General features: G+C 37.1%; 1 protein-coding gene across 1 annotated transcript in view; it reads right to left on the bottom strand.

Annotated features, from left to right (window-relative positions):
• Nucleotides 1–23992, bottom strand: part of PTPRN2 (protein tyrosine phosphatase receptor type N2) — a 636386-nt gene that overhangs the window by 368036 nt on the left and 244358 nt on the right. Inside the window, exons 7-9 of the mRNA XM_077789214.2 lie at nt 18217–18471; nt 16814–16854; nt 14959–15332 (exon numbers count right to left, since the gene is read on the bottom strand). Coding sequence (XP_077645340.2) covers nt 14959–15332; nt 16814–16854; nt 18217–18471 — 670 coding nt within the window. The remainder of the gene's footprint in view (nt 1–14958; nt 15333–16813; nt 16855–18216; nt 18472–23992) is intronic.

Genomic DNA, 23992 nt, shown 5'->3' on the forward strand with positions numbered 1-23992 from the left:
AAAATTAATGTATAATGTACTTCCTTCCATTGCTTTATTTTCTAATACCATATCTATCTGTGAGTGCTACCCTGTTATTTTTTTAGTTGATAGATTCAGACCCTACTGCATCAGTAGCAGAACTCTGTCTCACTCAGATGCCAATCTCTATCTCATATTATTGGTAGAATAACTTTGACACACTAATGACAATGAATAAATAAGTGGAGAATTAAATATAAATATTTCCTTTGGGGTTTATAAAGATACATATAGATAAAGATAGATATAGTTTCAAAGTCTTTCAGAGTGTCATCTGCAAAATATTTCACTACTGCTTTTGTTAGTTCACTTTTCAGGGCAGGGCTCTTGCATTATTATACCTCCTGGATAATATGGCTTATATCTCTGCTAAAAATAGCCAATATTATATGGCAGTACTGCATTATCCCTTCAGATGAAATTACTCCCCAGCTCAGCTCAAGACTCTGATGTCATGATTTAATGTCACGACATAGCCATGAAAACTTCTGTAGCCAGTTTAATCATGTCAAAAATAAATCATCCAGTTCAGATCTACTTGGTTGACCTAAAATAATCCTGAGCCAATTAGCTCACTATAAGTTCATTAGGAGTTTGGTCTAACACAAGAAAAAAAAAAAAAGCCCCAAAAACCAAACAAAACAAAACAAACAGCCAAATAAAAAAAGGCAGGATCTAGCCTATAAAGCTATCTTATTTAGAGATGAATCTGAAATTAAAACACATGAATAAATATCTCTTAACTTTAATGTGAGCTGTTGAGCACTTCTGAAAATTAGTGCAATCCATTTAAATGCTCAAGAGTGGATTTGGAAGCCCAACTTTATGTAATTGTCAAAGTGTTTCCACAAAGCGTACTGGACATTGAATACCAGAAAATTAGATTGTCTGGTGAAAATAAGATTTTGTATCATCCAGTGTCTAGGTCCCTCCCAGTGAGGAAGCTGAAAACAGAAATATTTTAAGGAACAATCCACTTACAGAGGTAATTTAAATAATACTGCACTGAATTATAATCTTCCCCTGCTATTGACTATTAAGATTTAACTTTTCAATTTACAAGAAAAATGCAGTGATGAGAAGTAATTTTTAGAATCTGCTCCAAGGAAGTTGGCACAGCTTAGAACAATCCCATTAAGTGAGTTTCTCCTCAGTTCGAGATACAAAATGCATAGTAATGCTAGCATTTTTTTTCTTGCCTGTCTAAACAATCCCACTGTCTTCAGTGGTTTTATACATAAATGAGAGAATACCTGTAGCTAAACAAGTGAGAAACAGAATATGTCTTCATCTAGTAGAGGTCTATCAAGTTACCCCAGTCAAGACAATTTCTTATCTGCAATTCCACTGTCCATAAAATGAAGGCAATTATACCAAAATTCCTTGTCAGCTGCCTGGTATTTTTATATAAAAGACAATAATGTTATTATTTGACTTGCATCCATTATGGGTCTAAGAGCAGATGCACCAACACTATTGGGTCTATATACCACTCCCTACCAAATATGAAGGAGATGTAGTAGCAAATACTACGCCTCCTGAAAATTAACTTAAAAATTTCACTTATTCCCCCTACCAAAACTTTTGTTCCAAACTATGTTAGCACAGGGCCTCTGACTGGTTTTAGAGCACATCTTGCTGATTTTAGAGTATATTTGGAGCATCCTGATCCCAGTGAAGTTAACTTCAGACTCACTGGTGAGTTAGAAGTCTTGCTAAAGGCCTGCTGTGGGCAAATAGAGTAGGAGACCAGTCTTATGGGCCAGGCTTGCTTCATGAATGGCCAGTTAGAGCACTTTAACAGAAAAGCAGAGCTGCATATTGGATGCTGATCTCAGAACCAGTTCATCTTCATGCTCCAATTCTCTGAACAATGTTACACGTCTTCAAGAAATTCCCAAGATTAAGTACAAATCTGATGAGTGAGAACAAACATTTTGAATAATGGCCTATTTTTGACCTGGACCTAATGATTTATGCATTCAAGGCTCAAAGTTTCCCCTTCTGGTTAAAGAACAAAAAGGAAACATGTAAATGAAGGCACAGGAGTTCTGTGGGGACACTGGCAGCATGGCCAGCTCTGCATGCTGAGATAAATGGAGCTCAAACTCTAATATGGGCCAGTGGACAAAGTCAAAGGGAACAAGAGGAAAAACAGAAGTAAACAATGATGAAAACTATATGTTCTGTATTTCCCAACATGCCTGTCAAAACAATCCCCTAAATTGAACCATTTTGGTAGCAAGAAATCTGATGCAGTTATACAGATGGCTTGATTGCTGGTGTTTGCCAAGCCTGCTCTCAGCCCAAGGAGAACAACATGTAGTTCAGTATTATGCTGAGGTTATGTCAGTCTCACAAGCAGTTGCTCTCACTTGCTTTTCCTCCTCCCAATTGCCAAGTGCCATTGGAAACCCACTTACTGGAGACTGAAATGCTCCCTTAGTGCCATCATTCAAATTATGTATTGTCTTTACCAGACTGTACCTAGTGCCCTTCCAATAGTGTTTAGCAATTTAATGCAGCACGGTGATGGACATCCAGTCAGCCCTGTCAGATTAATTCAATTGAATCATTTTTGCAAAAATGAAGAATAATATACAGTACAGAAATGTGCCTGACATTGGAATTGCACTCTTTAAACCTCAATGTCAGTCTAATCCCCAGTAAAATCTCAAGTAAGGTAGGGTTCAATCCACCCAAAATTTGCTTAGATCAGAACACAGACAATGATGGCCAGTTTGCCCATTTTTGAGAGCAATGAGCACTACAATAAAATTGCAAGGCATTTCTTTTTAGACTCAGAGTTGCCTGAATGCTTAACTACAGTATCCTCCCAGCAGTAAATGTATTTTCTGGGCAGGTAAATGCCACTCATACCCAGCCCCTTTTTCTGTCCAAATTTATGCACATTGGCATGGACACTCCGTTTATGTCCTGTGGAGAATCTTCAAAAGTTTGGCTACAACTGAGCTCAGCTTGAATAGTATTTAATACACATCTAAATCAGAGAATGAAGCAGAGTTTGAAACCAGAATCTAGGAATTTTGGGGAGGACACATTTTATTCAGACTTATGCTGACATTAAAACCACTTTCAATGCACACATGCTCAAAAAACTAAGTTTGGACCAGCAGTCTTTCTTACTCCTGAGTGTTGCAAGTTAAGAGTCAGGTGCATTATTTTTCTGTTACTTTTAGGCCTGAAGACAAACCACTGGGCCATCAAGAGGATGATGGACAGCGTTATCTCTCATTTCTGGTACACAGAACACTCTTCCAGCATGTGGGAGTTAAAACTGCTCAGACCAACTTCAGTAAGGTCTCTTCCATCTCCTGCTTCACTTCCCAAGCTCCAAGTGACAAGCAGAAGACAGACAGAAGATCCTAGACACAGTGGCTGTCAGCAGAGCAGCACTAGGCATGCTGGATCCCTGAACATCCTACTTTGTTTGGCATGTCTCAGTGAAATGGAGATATTTTGCAGACTGGGCTGTCTTCTGGAGTCTTCAAAGGCCCCTTCTAATCAGTGGAGGAAAGAAGGTGTCTAACCTCCCTGTGTGGGTATGTCTTCACCTGTCTCTCAAGAAGCTCCATGATGTGAAATGAAGTGGATGACACCTTGGGGAACATGTGCAGCATCCAGCAGTTTGGTACCTAAATGAGGCACTGGCTTTCACTCTAAATTCTGAAATAACCACATTTCTGCTTTACACCTAGAAATAGACCTTAAAGGGAAAAGATATTAAACACATGGGGAACAAGACACATACTCAAAGCTCTTGAAAACAGAAGCTGAATGGATGAAATCTGTTGAAGAATTTAATTTCAGTAATCAACTTTTATTAAACAATGGGAGCTACACACAGATTATGCCCTGCAGCCCAAAGTGTTGTGTTTGAATTGTAAGCTTCTTTCTCATTTGGTTCCTTATCCCACAGATTCACTTGTTAGCAAAAAAAAAAAGTCTACCAGAAGGTCTGCCTGGATGAGTTCACCAAAGATCCATGGCTCCCTGTGGTGGTACTTTACTGTAGGAGCTAATCTGAGTTTTGATCTGAAAAATAATTTTGTTGATCCTGCCTTCCACTATATTTATTTTGAGTGTTTCTATTTAAGATTTTTTAACAGTCATTCTCTTAGTGAACACAAATAGGAACTGTTTTTTACATTTAAGATTTTTTTTTACTGCTGAGCTGAGAACTGGGAGTAGTTTTTACTCAGTAAAATTGCTGAGAATCATTTTTTTCTCACTAGTCTTTCTAAATACTGAATTCTAAGAAAGATGAATTTCCAAGTTTAAAATAATTATTTAAGGAAGTTCCACCTGGCCATTCCTCAGTAATATCCTTGTTTTGATTGACATCAAATCAGCTTCCTGTCACTGACAGAGCAACAGGCTATAACGGTATCACTTTCTTAATATGCAGCACAGTGTCCTTAGTACTGAAGATAAAAAGCTAAACCTAAAAAAAGAAAAATCAAAGTTCAGAAATATGAGTCTGGACTACCATATGGAATGCATTAGAGAGTCAAATAAGGAGTCTGTCTTTAGGATGAATAATGTTGAGGACCAGTTTTCTCTGGCTGCTAACACCATTTGGCAGCAGTATGGACTTTGACTGGTGCAGGCAAAATCCCTGCTGGTGGTAAGCTGGGAGGGACAGCCTGGCCAGCCCCAGCCAAGCTGCCATCCTTCCTCCATGCCTGGAAAAGAGCAGGAATGTCTGTCACAGGGCTGAGGCTGAGGGATGAGACTCTGAGGTGTGTGGAGTATTTCAGAGCTCCTGTAAAATGACTTACAGGTGTGCTAGGAACCATTTGCTTAGGACTTGCTCTAATAAACATAAAGTATGAAATTCAGTAAAGGAGGAGTGTGGGAACAGGTAACTTCTGCATTTTTAACCATCCACCTTCATGGGCCAGTCAGTCTTGGTTTCTTTCCCTTCCTAGCTCCCCTCTCAGTGCACTGCTTGGCAAGGAAAAGCAGAGGAGCCAGAATGGCAGGACCTGGGCACTGCCTGTCCGTGGGCAATGGGCTGGTGCACACCAGCCATGATTGCTTTGCCTGCTAGAAGCAGTCAAGAGAAAAGGATAAAGAGCAGGAAAGAAATTTCCAGTTCCTGCTGCTGGGATCAAGAAGGAGTGAGAAGAGCCATGCTGAAGGAAGCACATTCCCAGCAGTGCATGTTAACCCCAGACCCTGAGTCAGTTCTCAGCAGCAGCCACCAGCACAAGACTGGAGATTATTGTAGACCACCTCAGACATGCTACTGCCTGATTTTCTAAAACTAGCACTAAATACAGCATAGCTCAAAAGTAAGTGCTAAGAAATAAAGTCCAAGATAATTCTGGAAAAATTCTAAGAGAGGGCAAGAGAAGTGGTCAGCTGTGATCTGCCTCTGTAAGTCTGTAAGGACCACCTAAGAATCCGTCTATCCTGGGAAAAACAGTCCTTTGACAAACAATATACTCCAGTTTCTAATGAACATTAGTTCTTTAGTTTTCTTTCTTTTATCTTATTTTTTTTTTTTTTTTTGGCTTGGGCACTGTTGTATTTGCACCACTAATAATCAAGAAAGAAAGAGGGAAAGACATTAAGAGAGTTATTCGGTAGCAGTATTCAAAAAATAGTATTTCCTTAGTTCCCTGAGGGAAAATTGAAACAGTGAAAGGGTGTCTATGAAATTGCCATTATTCAGGCACTTGCCCAAAACCCAGTCAAAAAGTAGCAAAACACAGATATTCTATCCCAAGAGTACTATGAACACCTGACCAAATAAATTAGAATATTATACATAAAAAATCAGTCTAACTGATTCATTCTCTGACTCCAGAGGTCAGGAATGGTGCCACGTTTTCCTTACATGATCCTCATGAAACATATGAACCTTGTGTTTAAAAACAGTATCAGTCAAGCACTTTCTGTGTGTCACATGTGCACTGTAGCCTAGGCCAAGAAAAGACAGATACCAGTGTGAATTCCTCTTGCCTTATACCCTGCAGCAAGAGTATCCCTTCTGAAAAGAAATAAGATTATGGTTATAATTCTACAAACAATTACTTAATATGATTATGTATCTGCTTAGCAATTAGAAAAATCTCTCTTTTTTAAAAAAAAATCTCCTCTTGAACTCTTGACCCCAGTGCTACATATTACACTAGTTTGTGTTTTAGACATATTGGGAAATGGGCCACTGCCTTCAGGATTTGCATGCTTTCTTTTAAATTTTCAAGTCTGAAAATATGTGCCACCATATGAAGAGCAGGATTCATGTATATAGATATAACAAATCTTCTGTTCAAATTTTTACAGCCTCAGAGCACAGACTATGAGGAGTTTAAAGAATAACTTTGCTTTTTCTTTCTTTTTCCCCCCAAAGTATTATTTTTGTTAATGTCTATTATTCTGTCACACTTATTCCAGCTGAATCTCATCTACCATTGTACTCCTTAATCCCTCAATGTATTTAAATCCATCTGGAATTTTTCTAAATCCTCCATAGTTCTCCCTAGCAGAGACAATTTGCCGATGGGGTACCACTAATCTCTGTACACGCTGAGGAGCAGCAGTTCATGACAAATCTTCCTCTTCTATCTCATAACCAGCTCTTAATCCACAGTGACACTCTGCCCCTTGCTCTGTGACTCACTCTCCTTAAAGTTAATGTGAAGAGCATCCCATTTATGTCCTGTTGATTTGAAGGGTAGGTACAACTTGTGGTTTTGCTGTGACAGCAGCTTTTCTCCCAGGAGAGTCTGATGTATCTCAGCAGAAGATGCTGAGGGTCTTCCATGTGTGGTGCTGCCACAGAGGAGAAGAGAGGGTCCCTGGCACTGCCTCCTGGAGGCCCAGGCTCAGTGGTCCTCACATACAAATAGCCAGGACTTAAATTGTGTAGCATTAAATAGGAGCTTATAATTAATGTGGTCTCAGATCACAGCACTTCTCCATCTCACATGGTTTAATTATTTTGGATTTTCCTGGGGTTTTTTTTGATTTTTTTTTTAATCTTTTTTTTTCTCCTCTAAGATTGGTAAATATTTTAACAACCAAAATAATGGGAAACTCAGCTACTGATGTATGAAATAGATTGATGTGAAACTCCTTGTGTGCAAATTTCAGTAATAACTGAGGCATGGGAGGGCTGCTGATGGTACTGTAACAAAAAGATACAGCTTTATCAAGGTGCCACTAGAGATTTTCACTCCTCTCTTCCCAGTGTCTCCTGTCTCCAGGGAATTGGCTTCATGGCACTTTTTAGTACACCAATACCATGTGTACCAATGTTCTCTGAAGTGAAAGGTCATTTACCAAGCCTGGCTACTGCCAACGTCTGAGCCACCCACCTCACAATCCAAAGGAAGGATGTCACATTTACCTGAGGAAGGAATAAATGGAGAAAGATATCATCTATTCCTGCCCCAAGGATGGAGCATGTGCTTCTGCCACCTCAGGCAGCACACAGACTGCTGGAAAGGACAGGGCAACACAGTGACATGACTCTGCCATTCCCATCAGGCTGACAACCACCAGTATAAAGCTATCAAATCCAGCTTTCTCCAGCTCCTACTCCTCTTTTTCTAGACACAAAGGAAGTTTCAGTCATCACAAGAACAATGCATATTATCCATACAATGGAGAGAAATGGAGACCCTAGAGGGGTTTTCTGGAGGTCACAGAGGAGGTAAGTGCCATGGCAAGGACTACTGGGAACATTTTTAATAGAAATTTTATAGCATTGCCATTAAATTCTTTTTAAGCCTACCAAGCCTAAGAAAAATATTTAGACACTGAAACTGTATTTATTTCTCTTTTCTGGAAGTGCCCTGAGAGTAACTCATTTGATAATCTATAATAAAAGTCCTGGGCAGTGATGCTTTAAGTCCATGGTGTTAGAACAGCCTGCCTTGTCTGTCTGAGATTTTTGTCCATGCTTCAGTGTACCTTCATACATCTTGGAGCATACATCTCCAGTAAAGACTGGGAAGGAATGCATTTCACTGATTCATTTTGGTTTGAACACAGTCTGTGTCTTACATTAAGTTAAATAATGATTAATTTTGTAAATGGTTCACATTTATCCAGAATTCATGAGAGCAACTGAATAACTTTGAAGCACAGAGCTATTCACTGGATTGTTTGAGAGCTGTCTGACTTCACAGCACTGTTATTGTAATCATTTTAAGGGCACTGCAATTTTATTGCATTGGGCTGCACTTTGGTTTTTTTATGCTTGTTTCCTCAAAGGCTATATTAGCCATAAAACCTTTTTAAGCTTACTTCTGTTTTGACAGCTCAGCAAATTCCCACTTTCTGTAATTTTTTCCCTCTTTTCCCACCATCAGTAAGTGTGAATCTAAACCTCTTAATACAGAGAGATTCAAGTCCAGACCAATTTGTAACACAAATGACACTTGCTAAAAATCAATGGCAGTGGTCGGGCTATGAAGGTCAGAGGAGATAACAGCATCCTGCAAACAGGAGAGAGAGAGAGAAGTTGAGAAGGACCAACTCTCTGGAGTTATAATCAAAGTGTGACACTGTGCCAGCCTGTGCTTGCATTACTTCAAACATTCAGTACCTCCAGCTGTGTTAATAGTAACAAATTCATACAGATGCTTTGTCGCCTGCAGAAGCACAGAAATAATGGCAATAATTTGTGCCATGATTGTGTTGCCCTCCCTTCTGAGGCTGAAATGGACCCCACCAAAGTACTCCCTAATGCATTTTAAGCTGAATCCTGGAAACAGCTACAGGGTTTACTTGTCATGCACCCTGAATCTCTGATGCAAAAAAGCCTTGAAAATGCAAACCTGTTCTTTCATATCAAATTACTTCTTCATACAAGTAATTAGTAAATGTGATTGAGCACAAATGATGATACACATTTTAATGCACTTTTGACTTTTTATTCTTTCCCTTCCTTCCTATCTTCTATCTTCCCTCAAGGCAGCATAAAGCCCAGACCAATTTATAATGCAAAATGACAAAGAATATCCAACAATACAGTGTTCAAAAAAAGGAGTTCAAGAAACAGAAATACTCATTCATAAAGGGACTAAAGCATCTCCTCTATGATGACAGGCTGAGGAGGTTGGGGCTGTTCAGCCTGGAGAATGGAAGGTTGTATAGGGGACCTCAAAGCAGCTTTCCAGAGTCTGAAGGGGACCTCCAGGGAAATCAGAGGGGGCTCTACATCAGGAAGTGTAGTGACAGGACAAGGGGGAATGGCTTCAAACTAAAAGAGAATTGGTTTAGGCAATATATTAGGAAGAGATTCTTTACTGAGACTCTGGCACGTGTTGCCCAGAGAACTTCTGTTCAAATTTATTCACTGATTTTCTATTCATGAAATTACTTCATTCTAATTTTTAGTGGTTGAGCATTTATATTTTATACACATAATGTGAGTTAAGAAATTTTAAAAAATAAACCATGAAAATTAAATGATGGCATTTTTACATCTGAGCTTCCCAGGACTGGGCAGAACAGCACTGATGAAAAAGTACTGGCAATAGACTGCACTATGATTCAGTATGTTGCATTCCCAGGAATCCTGATCTTTGGCTTTCTTGTTCTCACTCATTTCAAAAGTTTAAAATTCATTACTGTTTCCTAATGACCTGAATGGTAATTACCCTAAAAGCACTGTGATATCCTAGAAGAACTGACCATATGTTATTGTGAGATATTGCAGCATCTCAGGGTTTTAACAACTCCCACTGTTTATAAAAACAAAGCACAGCCCCCAGCCCCATCCTTATTTTGGTCATATTTCATGTGTAATTCTGTATGACCTGAACCTGCTTACTGAGAGGTGAAGGAGCTGGACCTGAACCAAGGACATGGAAGACCCAAACATAGGGTGCTAAAGGAGCACAGAGGCATGGAAAGAGGAATGAGAATGTCTGGGAATGTCTGGCCTGGGAAACCAGGCCAGCAGCCATTCCTCTTCCACTAAGTGGAGTAATACAGATCTGAGGGAGTTCTTGTGGTGCTACCAAGGACTCCAGGCACATTCCCAAAATTGTCCACTGCATCAGGACCAGAGTGAATTCTTGCCTTTAGTTGTTAGTGCAGCGGATTGGATGGTCACCAGCCACATTAGAAAATTAGAAAAATTAGAAAATTAGAAAATTAGAAAATTGGAAAATTTTCTCTCTATGTTCCTCTAGAAGTAAAAATGCAGAGCTGGGCCAGAAAGAAATGAGAGGAAAATATGTGTGAAAGCAAAGCCCTTCAAGGAGGGAAAGATGGACACTGGGAAGGACTCTTGTAAAATTATCATCAGCAGGTTGAGAATCACGTTCTGTCACAATATATTTCAACAGATTTTGAAAGCACAAAAGCTAAGGGCAGCTGAAGTAGAACAGATTCTTATATCTCTGTGCATAGAAGAGATAATAAAAATATACAAAACTGAATACACACATAAAAAAAAAGGCAGTATTTATTGCTCTCTGTGACAAAGCCAGATTAACTACTGCTGTTATTTTTTGTGGATGAATAGGAAGCATAAAGCATCATTTTCCTATGGGAATATATAATATCAAAATTGAGACAGTGAAGCAGTAATAAGGGGGGTATGATCTCTGTCACTTTCTAAGAATCACAAAAAACTGAAGAATTATAGATAGAAAAAAGATTTCATGTCTAAAAAACTCTAGGGACCATGAATAATTATGCATGAAGAGTTGGCAACAGAAAATTCTAGAATTATGTCTCTCTACAGGTTTTGGTGCTGAGACAAAGACCAAATCGTGCCTACTGGATAATAGTACAGGAAAGGATTTTCCATGTGTATTATTCAGATAGGGGGTCAAGCAATGTTGTCAGAAGCAAAACCTTTGGCTTTAAAATCAATTATGGACACTTAAGGAACTTATTTATACAAGGGAGGAGTTATATAAGGGAAGTAAAAAATCAGAGATAAAAATTTTACATTTAACTTTTTTTCTAATGTCAGCAGTGCTATTCTTTGATGATTTTAACAGACTTCAGTAGCAGCAGATTTTCTGGTTTATGTGTGTTTATAATTTCTCTTAATTTTTAAAGCTAGTTGTAGAAATTAAGTGAAGAATATGAATAAATCTCTTTCTCTTAATAAAGTGCACTTGTAAGTAGAATGATGATTTCAAAAAGAACAGTAAGATATACAGAGAAGGTCAAATCAGTGTTTCTTTTTGAATAGATGTCTTAAAAGACAAGAACATTCTGTTATTATTTTCTAAAAAGAGCTGCAAAGCCTCATGGAATATAAATGCTCAGCTTCTAAAAAACATCAAGATCTATTAAGTGAAAATGATAGCAGCCTTTTTTCATTGCTGTAGATAGTGTGATTAATTTTTCCTATTTATTTTAAATTTAATTTTTAAATGCAATTAAAATGCTTCCACCTGGTAGGGGAAAAATAATGGAGATCATAAAAATACAATTATTTAATGATATGCCCAGGAAAACAGAAAACTTGAGGAATAAACCAAGACTTCTTTACAAACCAGCTTCAGGGTCCTAACCCGAATGCCATCCTGAGGAAAGTAATCATTATATGCAAAGCAGTATCATTTATCACATTTGTAAAGGTGGAGAAATAATATCAAGCATTTGTAATTAACCCAACCCTTCAGCACATTAAATGGGTCAGACTAATCATATCCCAAAGCAACTTTATACTGTGAACACAAGCCCCATTTCTTCCCAGCACCTGAGCTGAACTGCAGTTCCCTCCAATGAATGAGCCATGCATGCAGCATCCAACTCGGTTCACGTGGTGGGAGCAGATTTACAACCTATACAATCTTACACAGACAGTCTGCAATTGGGAGCCAACATATGACAAAACATGAACTATCCTGGAAATGTGTGACACAGCAATGCCAGAAGTTGGCTCGCAAGCTAAGAGAGCTGCCATGAGCTGCCTGTGATCTAGTCTTTCTATGAAAAACTTCAAGCACAAGCCCTCTGATAAAATCACAAAACAGGACAGGATGCTCGGCGTTAGGTGTCCAAGCATGGTTTCAGACAAGCATGACTTGATTTTGAAGCTTGAAAGACTCTGTGATTAGCAGCAGAAAGAGATGAACTTTCAAACTAGGATTTTTCTTAGTGCATTTAAGTCTAGCTACTCAATCTCATATTTGACAAATTGCATGCCAGCTTGGCTATTTAAACTGCTGAGCATGCAGCACCTTCCATTTAGATTTACTGGAGGTGGTAAGAACTACATTTTCTGGAAACTCAGGCTCTGGATTTCCTCATGAGACACTCAGGAGACTAAACACTGTGCAAATGTTTTGATTGTGGGATCCAGGCCCTCATTTTAGAGCAAATACTGCCAAACAAATGGGAGAACTGGCATTCTTCAAAGAAAAAAACATTTCCCAAATGTGAAGCACCAGAATTTCAGAAAATAGAAAGAGTCCAAAGGCAAGACTTCTCTGACTAGAGAGCACACACTGATGTATCCCAACTATAACAGAGGTACTTTATAATTATGGCAAAAGTAGAACACAAATGAAAATAACATCTTGTAGATTAATTTAAAAAAATAAGATTACTTCAGAATTTTAGAGTTTAAATTAATAAAACACTTCAAAGCTTCAAATTACACTGAGAAAGAAAAAAATCTTACATAAATACTCCAGCAGTAGAATACCAATTTTTTGAAAGAGAAGAGAGTAAACAAAGTAAATCACCAATTTGATTGGTTTCTCAGAATAATGAAATACTGAAGCAGCACAGTGGAGGATTTGCTGGACAATTTTCTACACTGAAAGTGTCAATTCATTCCAAAGCTTAGCACTGATGGATAATATGGATTGGTATGGATTGCAGTGCTGCAACCATCTGAAAGGTCACTTCACTTGACAAACACAGCAGGAGTGACCCACTGTTCTTGCCATTGACAGACTGCCATTTTGACAAATCTTTAAAGTATCACAAATCTTTACTTCAAGTATTAGATGGAAATGCTTATATTTGGTTTGTGGCACAATTAAATGCTGGCATCTTCCAAGCATTTCATGGAGCTCAGTGCAGCAGTGCTAACACCTCCTTGGATTGTGCTTGAAAAACCTCAGAAGCTAATAGGGAATGGATCTCTCCACAAATGTCAGCTATAGCACTGAGCAGAATCATAGGATCATAGAACTATTTAGGTTGGAAAAGACTTCTAAGATCATCGAGTCCAACTGTTAACCCAGCCCTGCCAAGTCCAACACTAAATCATGTCCCTAAGTTTCACATGTACATGCCTTTTAGACACCTCCAGCCATGGTGACTGTTTCAAAGCTTGACAAACCTTTCTAACCTTTCTAGTTTTTCCTAACATGCATTTGGTGCAAACTGGGCTTTTCCCTCTGCAGAGCCTTCCTGCCCTCCAGAAGATCAACACTCCCTCCTAAATTTGTTTCCGCACTTGATCCCTTCATCCAGATCATCAACAAAGATATTAAACAGAACTGCCTTCAGTACTGAGCCCTGTGGAACACATTGCTGTCTACTCAGAGTTACAACCATGGATGTAACTCCACTCCCCACCACTCTCTGAGTCCGGCCACCAACCACTAAAAACCATTAAAAATGGTAAAGCTAACCTATCTTTGTGTATATGGACTCCTCTAGAACCAAGAATCTTTGGACAAAATACCTTCTTCAACAAGTTTCATTGAAAAATAACAGACATAATTCAGAGAAAAGTCATCAGTGGGAGACTAGCTAGGAAGAAAACCAGGTAAGATGATACAGTGAAGAATCTCCAGGTTGTGAACACTGAAATTCAGAACATCTCCCATTTCACAGAGCTCTGGCAGTTCTAAACTTTACTGCATTTATGAGCCAAATAAGTCTGGATAGCCAAATGAGATGGTGTCATTATGATACTCTTTGGAATAAAGGAGTCTTACAGACTGATATGAGTTAAAAGAGCTGGGGGAAAAGGGAAGTAGTGCTGAGCTGGGGAAAAACTGTCTTCTACCGCATTACATAACATTCCTAGACAGGAATGAAGAGGTGCAGTTAAAGGGTATTCCACCAGTTTCTGGTCTGTTTCTAATGTGCAGCCACATGCATTTCAATACAACACAGTATAGTAAAACCAAGAATCCTCTACAGTTCTATTGCCTTCAATCCCATTAATAAGTTTAAGACAGTCAAAAGAACCAGTACATGCTAAAGAAATTTCTGCTTCAGTTTTTCTATGATGCTGGACAGTGATTTGTAAGCTCATCCTAGAAATTCCCAATTTCTCACAGAAGAGGAGTCAGGATTGCTAATCAAACATAACACTGTTTTACAGAGGGGAAAAGGATATGAAATTGCCTACATGGTTGCCTACATGGTTCTAAAATCCCAAATCCTGTAATGAACTGTGCATCATTAGGGGGGCTAAAGTTGCCTTTTTGAAAGTATAGTATTAAATGTCAAATTCATTAGTGGCATGACTTGAAAGCATTAGGCCTTTCTTTCGAAACTAGCTGCATATGTGATGTTTGGATTTCTATATGTGTTATTTTCAGATCAAAACAAAACCACAGAGAAAATACTGTGCTGTATTATTGTGTGTCGTTTTCTGAAAGAATGACTCAGGCATTGATATTTAGACTACTTTCAAGTCAAATATTTAAAGCTCCCATCCTAACCATAAGCACACTTAGTGACATATTGGAAGGTCACTAGAACATGAGAAGATAGAGAGAGGTCTAAGCAAAAGACCTACAAATTTAATGTCTTCTGCAAGGGAGGAAAGGCAACTGTAAGAAAATGGAACTGTTTGCTTGTATTTTCATCAAAGTACTGAACAGGTTCCAAACAGTTTCAGATGTATTAAAAATCAGGCTGTGGCATTTTCCTCTTGTGCATTCATATTTCACTAGGTGCAATAACTTTGTCTTTTCCCCCGTTAAAAATGCCATTCAAATTGGCTGCTGTACTTACTCTTTCACTGTCACAATATAGCCATATTCTTCCTCCTGAGAAGATTTCACTTCAAGTTGTAAGCCTTGTCCTGTGTTTTTCTGAGGCTTTTCATAGGAGTTTCCTTCCTGCATTAAAGCATTCTTAATCCAGTAGCTGGTCTGGCTGGGGTCTTCGGAGTCAGATTCACTGTTCTTTGCAGTTGTCAGCTCCCTTGAGAAAGTCTCACTTTTTACATTTTCCACACCAGCATTTGTTTCTTCTGAGGAAGAAGGGTCAGTTTCTTCAGATTTCTTAGTTTCTGTCTTTGTAGGTTCTTCAGCAATAAGGTCTTTATGAATATTTTCAGCTAATGCGTTCTCATTCAAAAATCTAATTAGTTTTGCAGTGTTCTCCTGTATTAAAAGAATAACATTATTTTTAAAACTAAACACAGGAAGGTTATACTCACCAAACCTGGATACAATTTTTTCAAACTCTTATTGGTATGGTAGAATCTACTCATACAACTGTTGCATGGTCATTTTCTTAATTTCTATAAGCTGCTAGACTATGTTAAGAACATGCTGTTTATTCAGTAATAATAAAAGAGCATTAAATTATGCCACAATAGTTTTTTTAGTAGTTTCCATGTGTCTTTGTGTTTAAGTACTGACAGAAATTAAACTTTGTTATCACATAAGTTAATGAAAAGGACAAAAAATAGAAATGTCCATCAATATTCCTGGGTTGGGCCTGAAAACTTTCATACCTCTTGGGTCTCACAAGTTATAACACCAGAAAAGGAACAGATATTATCTGACCAATTCTGTTTCCCTTCTTCATCTCTAGAAATGGTGACAAACTGTGTGTGGATGATCCAACAATCTCAACATATGATCACAGAAAACCAAAATCTGTCTAATAAATCAACAATAAGCAAATGAACCAGAGTCAAAACAGGTGCCTCGAAAAATTCATTAGTTAGCTTCATTACATAACTTTATTGCAGCCAAGCATTTGGGAGGAAATGATGGCTAATGGGCACTTTGTGCTCTGTGTCACATGAAATTCTATTCAAACATTCCCTTCTCAAACTGTCACTAAAAAATTTATATATGAGATCCACAGTAAGTCTGTTGTGACTACAGCACTTCATTCCTTGATGATTTTCATGTGGGTGTTTAAAGCTCCTGCCACTCTGTGTGTGCTTCCCTTGTTTGGTGGAAGGACCAAAGAGATTTTACTGTGAACACAAGAGGATTTGCCCACTTACGAGTCTTGCAGTATTAGCTTTTCATAGAGTACCTAGTAGGAGAAGTTTAACACATTTTTTAAAAATATTTCTTTGAAATTTTTTTGCTCCATGAAATGGAGAAAAAGAAAGATGAATATACCTCAAAAATGGCTAAATATTGGACAGCAGTCCATAGGATAAAACTCAAAGCTCAGGAGGAATATTGTAAAAGTAATTTGGATTAAAATGCTAATTTTGGTGTTACTAGCTAGGGTGCAAGATGTAATGCCTAGAGCTTTTGTTCCCTAGAGCTGATGTTCCCCAGGACTAAAAGCCAAAGGGGAAAAGAAGCAAATCTACTGATTTGAGGAAAAGCCTGAACTTTGTGAATCTGTTATAAATTCTGTCTATTTAAAAATTAGAGAAAGGGGGGAAAAAGGACTTGATTTTGATTTTTGAACATCAAAACCCATTTTGGTTAAGGTTTAAATAAATGCTCATTTAATATTTCAGTGCATTAAAACAACATGTGTGTTATTGAATCATAGCCACACAAAACTTAGAACAAGTCTTGTATTTCAGAAGTGTGAGTTTGTCTCTCACTGCGTACAGATATTCTGAGATGGAACACTTTTTTTTGTTAAAATACTGGTACTATACCTCTTTATCATTTCTCACACTGGCTTCGTGCACTCCATTATCTGTAGGATATAAAAAGCACAAATATAGAGTTATGAAGGGCAAACATCATATACAAAACAAAGACTTCTCATAGGGTGCTTTTTAGCAATGTTTTTTTTTTTATGTGATTTAAACATTGAGACATCAAAGCTGAAAAAGCAGAGTAAGGAGCACTGTATAATTTGTTATTGTTATTCTAACCCCACTTTGATATCAAATTAATGTGAGATCAATAGACAGAATACTTCAAGAGCCAATGTAATAGTGTTATTTTGCTAATTAAGTGTCAAATCATCATATGAGTTTACCAATATCTGAGGAAAAAAAAACCAAAACAGAATAAAATGGCTCTAGCTTGCTGGATGGACATTTATGGTAAAGGAAAAGGAAACATGTACTTCCCTTATATCTATTTTGATGGAAGAAAATGAAGTATTTCAAAATATATCATTCACCAAAATCATGTTACAGTTTAACTACAGTGATAATATTCAGTCAGTTCCTTAACCTCAGTCAAATAATACTGGCTTTTTGCTTTATGAACTGAATGTCATTCATCTTTCCCAGCATGACTCAAGATAAATCCTCAAGTTGGCTCCTTTTAATCTACAACAAATCAGAATAACCAGAATATCCCTAGCTAGTAAGGATTTCAGTATACCACCATGAAAACAGTTAAAATCATTTTTTATGACCTACAGTACACTTTTCTGACATACTAGATATTACAGCATTCCTAAAATAGAAAAAGGATGAGCAGTAACTTATGCTCCACTGTGGTATTCACTCATTAATGGTAATTACTGTGGCTTCTGAATCTGCATCACCAGGAAAATATGTGTGCTGACAGAAACAAATAACCATAATAACTCTTCTTATTCCCTAAGAAAGAAAGGGAATGAGTGGGTTTCTACCTGTAACTTGTCACAGATTTTTTTCTGCAAGTAGCTGTGGCATGTTAAAAAATGACTATCTGTAAAACATATCCTTTTTCTCTGCATATTTTGAAATACATCTTGTAATATAATAATTTCCATTATCATTTTGCTTAAACATCTCATTTTCAAGAATAGGAAATTATACCACACAGCAAAGTGGAAATTAGACCAAAAGCAATTCTTATTTCAATATAATTGAGTGTGTAGATTTATCTTGTTTGTGAAGCTTGAAGACCAAGTGTTCATAAACAGATTTTTTTGGTAAATGAAGAACCTCCTGTAAAAAGAAAAAAAAAAACAATCTAAAATTCCACAGCCATGCGGGAAATACAGAAACTTTCCCTCACACTTCTTTAAAACTGATTTTTAGAAGTCTAGCACTAAGGTGAAGCAATAGAGGAAAATCAGGGTAGCTGTCTTTTGCTGTACTTCTAAAATAAATACCTGGTATATTAACACTGTTTTCCATTAATCCAGTCTGAAGCTCTCCCCTTCCTTGAGAATCTCCTTTCTTCATTTGTGCTTCTGTTTTGTCTTCTTTAGTTTTTCCAGCACTTTTTTCTGTTTCTTCCTGAATGTCAACACTTTGGATTGCAGTGGCAATGGTATCAGCAATTTCATCCAGTTCTGTTGAGCTGAGATTCTCCACATTCACTTGGTGTTTCTCTAGGTCCTTCAATACATTTTTAATCAGTGTCTCTGGATCAGAAAACAACATAAGCACATTTAGCTGCATACATGAAACACATGTGCTTATATTTTTCCTAAAAAGTTTTGATAGCTTTCTCTTCATGGAGAGTATCTGTTTTTTAAAGGAAGGTGAACTCAATTCATGTTGCATTCCTTACAGAAAACACAATATTCCTACTGGATGTTAAAGTTTATGATGAGGTGAATCTGTGCCAGGAAAGGGAGATGTATGCTGTTATAGCCCAGCAAGTACTCCTAGAGAGAGGGCATGAAATGATCACTTTTTCTTTACATAAAGAACATTCTTTCCTAGCCTAAATTGACTCAAAATACTGAAAGCAAGTGTTAAAGTAGCCTAATTTCTTTTTTTTTTTTTTTTGAGCTGCAAAACAGTACAAACAACATTATTGTTTCCTAGAGATCAGTTTTCTTTGGTGATTTGCTTTCACAAGATAAGTAGTTATACAGAGTTCTGGGAAAAAAAATGAGTCAGATATTTTGTCTTTTAATCAAAAAGCTCCTCATCAATTAGAAGGGGATATAAATATATGTCCATTATATACATGGATATGTAATGGACAAAATATCTAAATAGTATTAATCTCTCTTGGAACATATATATTTTTTTCAAATATAAATTTACATATATAGATAGATATAAATATAGATGATATAGAGAGATATATAGAACTTGTTTTGGTTTGCCAGCTATGAATGTTTTACCAGTCACATTGAGAAAAAACAACAAAACCAAACAGCAAAACAACTTTGATGTGATAAAAGTTTTGAAGATAAGGAAATTGAAGGACAATGGATATTAAAGATGAGTCAGAAGATGAAGCATAACATCTCCCCAGGGGAGGCACTTTTCTGACTGCAATTGCATCTCCACTATCAGTCTGTAGAGATCTGCAAAACTCAGCCTAACGCCCCATGGAGTGTGGAACAATAAATGTGCTTACTGTAGCACACCAAAACCATTTCCAACCATGCCTCTGTTCTGATTATTCATTTTGAGAAGAAATTTAACATATTTATGCATATACATGCAAGCAAGAAAACTCTTTCACATAGTATTGTGTAGGAAGAGGAAATTAAGGGCTGCTTTTAATTCTCTGTTGAACGTATGAGTTTACATAGAAGCACTCTGAAGGTGCCATCCAACCTTTTTTCTCAATATTAACACTATCTATATTAGGCCCAGTGGTTGGACATCATCATCTGTGAGCAAGACTTTGGGATCGTGCTGTCAGCTTTCAGGCTCACATAAAAGTGAATTTAAAAGTAGCGAAACAGGGAAAAACAAATGTCATAAGAAGGGCTAAAAATAAGGATTTTTCTTTTTACTCACAACAAAGGAGGAAGAAGTACATAGAGACTAGAAAAGAAGTTGAAGTAGTTAACAGACTTCAGGGAAGAGGCAGTGGAACATCTGTGATTTTGCAGGGTGACAAGCATCAAGAACTGTTTTTCACTGGGAATAAAAGGCCAAGTCCTTAGACACATCTGTCATTTTTTGGACCCTTCAGCATCTCACCATCAGATTCCTAATTCCATCTCAAAGCAAAGACTAATTTCCCCTGACCTGACCCAAAATTCACCAAAAAAAATAATGCCATTTTTCCTTAACTAATTAGTCCATAAAAGGCAAAAGAGCTTAAACAGCTTAAATAATAGATTTACTGTGAGTCTGAGAGTGTGTTGACATATGGGGAAGGTGTTTCTTTTATGTACTTTCCAGGTAAAAAAGGAAATATCTTTCCAATAATCCACCATGATGTTATTACAAAATTCTACTTCTTTGATTATAAAATTCAGTAATATAAAATACAATCTAATCTTGTAAAATGTGAACTTTTAAAATTTCCTTTAAAAAGCATAGTTATAGGCACACTTAATTGTGATTATCAATAAAAAAGATAGGTTATATGTGTGATGTTACTTCAAATTGACAGCTGACAAAGATTTTGGTACCATACTGGAATAGCAGAGAGCTTTGTACAGGAAAGCAAGTGTTCAGAAATTGAATCAAAGATGTAAACTCAATCTGTGCCAAACTCTCTGGGCCAAGATATGTGGCAGCAGCAAAATTAACACTGAAGTTTGATGGAAGCTTAGCAACACTTCAGAGAAAAAACTGAAAAATTTCCTTTCATTTTATTGTACCCATCCCCTGTCACTAATTTAATAATACAGTAAACACATTGTGACCAATACTTTAGTTTAGAAAGGCAATTTACAGGAGCAAATTAAATTGCAACAAAAATTTTTAATAGACTTGATCAACCTGAGTTCAAGACACTTTTTCAAGAAGCACAAGAGCTACCTGGCAGAAAGGTGGAGTGTTACACAAAGCAACAATGCAGAAAACTAAGCTGTAGGAAGAAAATTGTACTGTTGCATTACCACAGGAGCCTTGTGTCTGCTTAGGTATCATTTCTGATCTTATCTTTTTTAGAACTATTGGACAATATCTTGACAGAAAAGCCTAAATTATTGAAGCAGAGCTAATAAAGTCAGCAATGAAAAGACAGAATATATGTCAGATCCAAATCAAAACTAAAACTTTACAAATAAAACATCATTTGAAGACAAATGATAAAAGAGAATTATATTTCAGAACATATATAATTAAATTAGTTATATTAATGTAACACAACTAGGTTTTTGTTTATTTCATTTGATTCACAGCCAGCTGTCAAGACCAACCACTGAGCTACTCTGCTACTCAACAACATGCAGGCAAATGTAGCCTTGTCATTTCCATTCCATTTTTTCCAAACTAACTTTTTCTCTTTACTTATATTCTTAGCCCAGTCTTATCTCTCCATTCTGTCTTCAGATTAATATTTAATACCCATTGTCAACAAAAAAGCAGTCTTAATCTCAAACAAATGGTAATGGGGGAGCAGGGCAAGGAATAACACAAAAAAAAAAAAAAAAAATTGCCTCAGACCCTGTTCCAGGTAATACTGACAGGCTCATTGGAGGTTCTTCTGGCTCACTAAAACCTCAATATTATAATATAACATTATATATTAAATATATATGTTATAATATATAATATATTATAAACCATCCTTATATTATAACAATATAAAATATCTATATTATATATGAGATAATAATATATAATTATATAATTATAATATAATAGTATATAATATTATATATTATAATATATATTATGTCATATATCATATTATATAATACTGACATTCTTGCCCTGGTTATTGCCACCTGGGCACAGTTCATCAAACAGATTCCTAAATGCTGCATTGATATGAGTAAACTTTGGCATTATATCTACTTTTACTGAACAACTACAATGTGACTTAAAATCCCAAGGACCAAAGGTAATAACCAAAGCCAGTAAGTATGAGGACCATCATGTTTTTAGTACCCCAGGAGGGTCAGTCACCAAAGTGTCTGTAACATCCTGGTGAAATGCAGGTCTTCATAAAGAGTCTTGCTAACTTCATGTGCCTACTGATATGATACTAATCCTTGCCCATGGTAAATATGGATATTTACACTTCTTGTTATGGCACTTGTCCATGTTTGCAATAATTTGTAAATTACTGGATAACACTGATAAACAGATAAATATCATTGCATCTGTTTGCAAGCACCTTTGGGTAATATGATGTATTTATTAAAATCAGAAAATATTGTTGGAGAAAGACCAAAAACCAGATGGATACTGCAATGGCACAGCACTTAAGCAGCACATGTATTTGAACATGCATTTACCTGTGCACAGCTTTTATAGTCTCCCACTGACTCCCTTCTAAGTAGACTCAGCAATGCTCAGTCATGTTTCACAGGGCTTGCAAACTGCAAACCAGATTTCTCCCTTAGCTCCAGCTTTCCAGCTGATGAATTCAAACTTCCTTTTATAGTTACCCTGGAACCATAATGGCAGTAAAAGCATGCATGTCCTAGAAGATGTAATTTTTCATATAAGCTCCACCAGAATGCCCTAGTAGGAACAATAGCACCTTATACAGGGAAAACAGCTTTTTATTGTATAGCATATAAATGATGCCTCATATTCTGCTGGCACAAGATTCAAAGCCAGCTTGTCTGACAACCACATGGTATGGGAGCAGTGACTTTGTTAGAAATTCCACAGTGTGGTCTGTGTTCTTCAATCCCATCACCCTTCTGACCACATGTTAGCTGCCTCAGCAGCTGAGCACCATACGGAATGGTGATCCCAGCTTTGCCAGAGAGAGGATGTAAAAAAAAGAAAAAGTATTTTTGTTCCATAAACATGGAAGTTTGCTATTTTTTAAAGACATCTGAATTACTAATTCTGTGACCTTTTCAAAGGAACAGAGAGACTCATTCTGTAATATTTAACACATAAAAAATCAGTAGACTAGAACAAACCACACAAAACTGAGCCAAATGCTAAATACGGCTGGTGCAGAGGAGAGATTAATAATTCCAGCGTTCCACAGTGACTACAAAGGCAGTACCCACGCACATCATGCTACTCCTAGTGGTAACAACTTCTAAATCTGATAGAAAAATAACTCCACATTTCCTTCTTTTGTATTTCTCCCTCAGGGTGCCTTGTTAGAGAATTTACCTGCCACTCTTTTGCAGCAATTCTCAGTACTAATCTGCTCAGTACCTTCTGGATTGTTCTCCCAGCCCAGTGCCTTTGTCTAATCCTCTGTCAGATGGATCAGAGAATTTAGCACCCCATCCATCCAGATTTTAACAGTTCTGTAGTTCACAGAGTGCAAGAGAAAAACAAACCACAAGCCTACAATAATCCATAAACACAAGAGAAATTGGAGAAAGGTTAACAGCAGAAAGAGGTTGTGTGGTCATTCTGGGAAACCTGAATCTAAACCACTTTCATTCCAATGGACATTTGGACAGCATTTTAAGCAATTAATATGCCAGGGTCTGTCCTCACTGCCATTCTTGTGAGATTATTAAGGGGCTCAAAAATAAAAAGGAAACCACAGTATTTCCTACTCAAATAATTCATAATACCTTGTCTATGCAAAATTTAATAGCAAATGCAATGGCAGAAGTTCCTATAGGGCATATTATGTATGAGAAGTCAAAGTAGTACAACCCAATGAATTGTGAAACATGTTATTCTCTGTAAGTGTTAAGCATTTTTTTCCCAGTTGGCTCCTACCAGGAAAGGTGAAGTGGAACAGCTGGAGGATAATGAAACCAGCATGTGCCTAGTTTGTTTTGAGTCTAGGAACAAAATTGTCTAACCTGTGCAAGAGACTTACAGTGCCACCTGGATTTGATTTTACATTATAGTTCATTCCTTGAAACCTATTATCTCTGGGCACCATACCAAGAATGCTTTCACTTCTGAGCATCCTTTAAACTGCAAGCTTTATCTTTCCTCTGCTGAAACTCTGACATTTCTGTGTGTTTGTGTGTGTTCTGGTTTTGGAGGATATTTTAAAAAACCACCCAAAACAAATCAAAGAACACTACACTTTATGGATGATAAAGAGGGATTCAAAGGAACCCTCTTACATATCAC

Source organism: Lonchura striata, chromosome 2, assembly GCF_050655825.1.
Source record: "Lonchura striata isolate lonStrDom1 chromosome 2, ASM5065582v1, whole genome shotgun sequence".
Taxonomy (NCBI): Eukaryota; Metazoa; Chordata; class Aves; order Passeriformes; family Estrildidae; genus Lonchura; species Lonchura striata.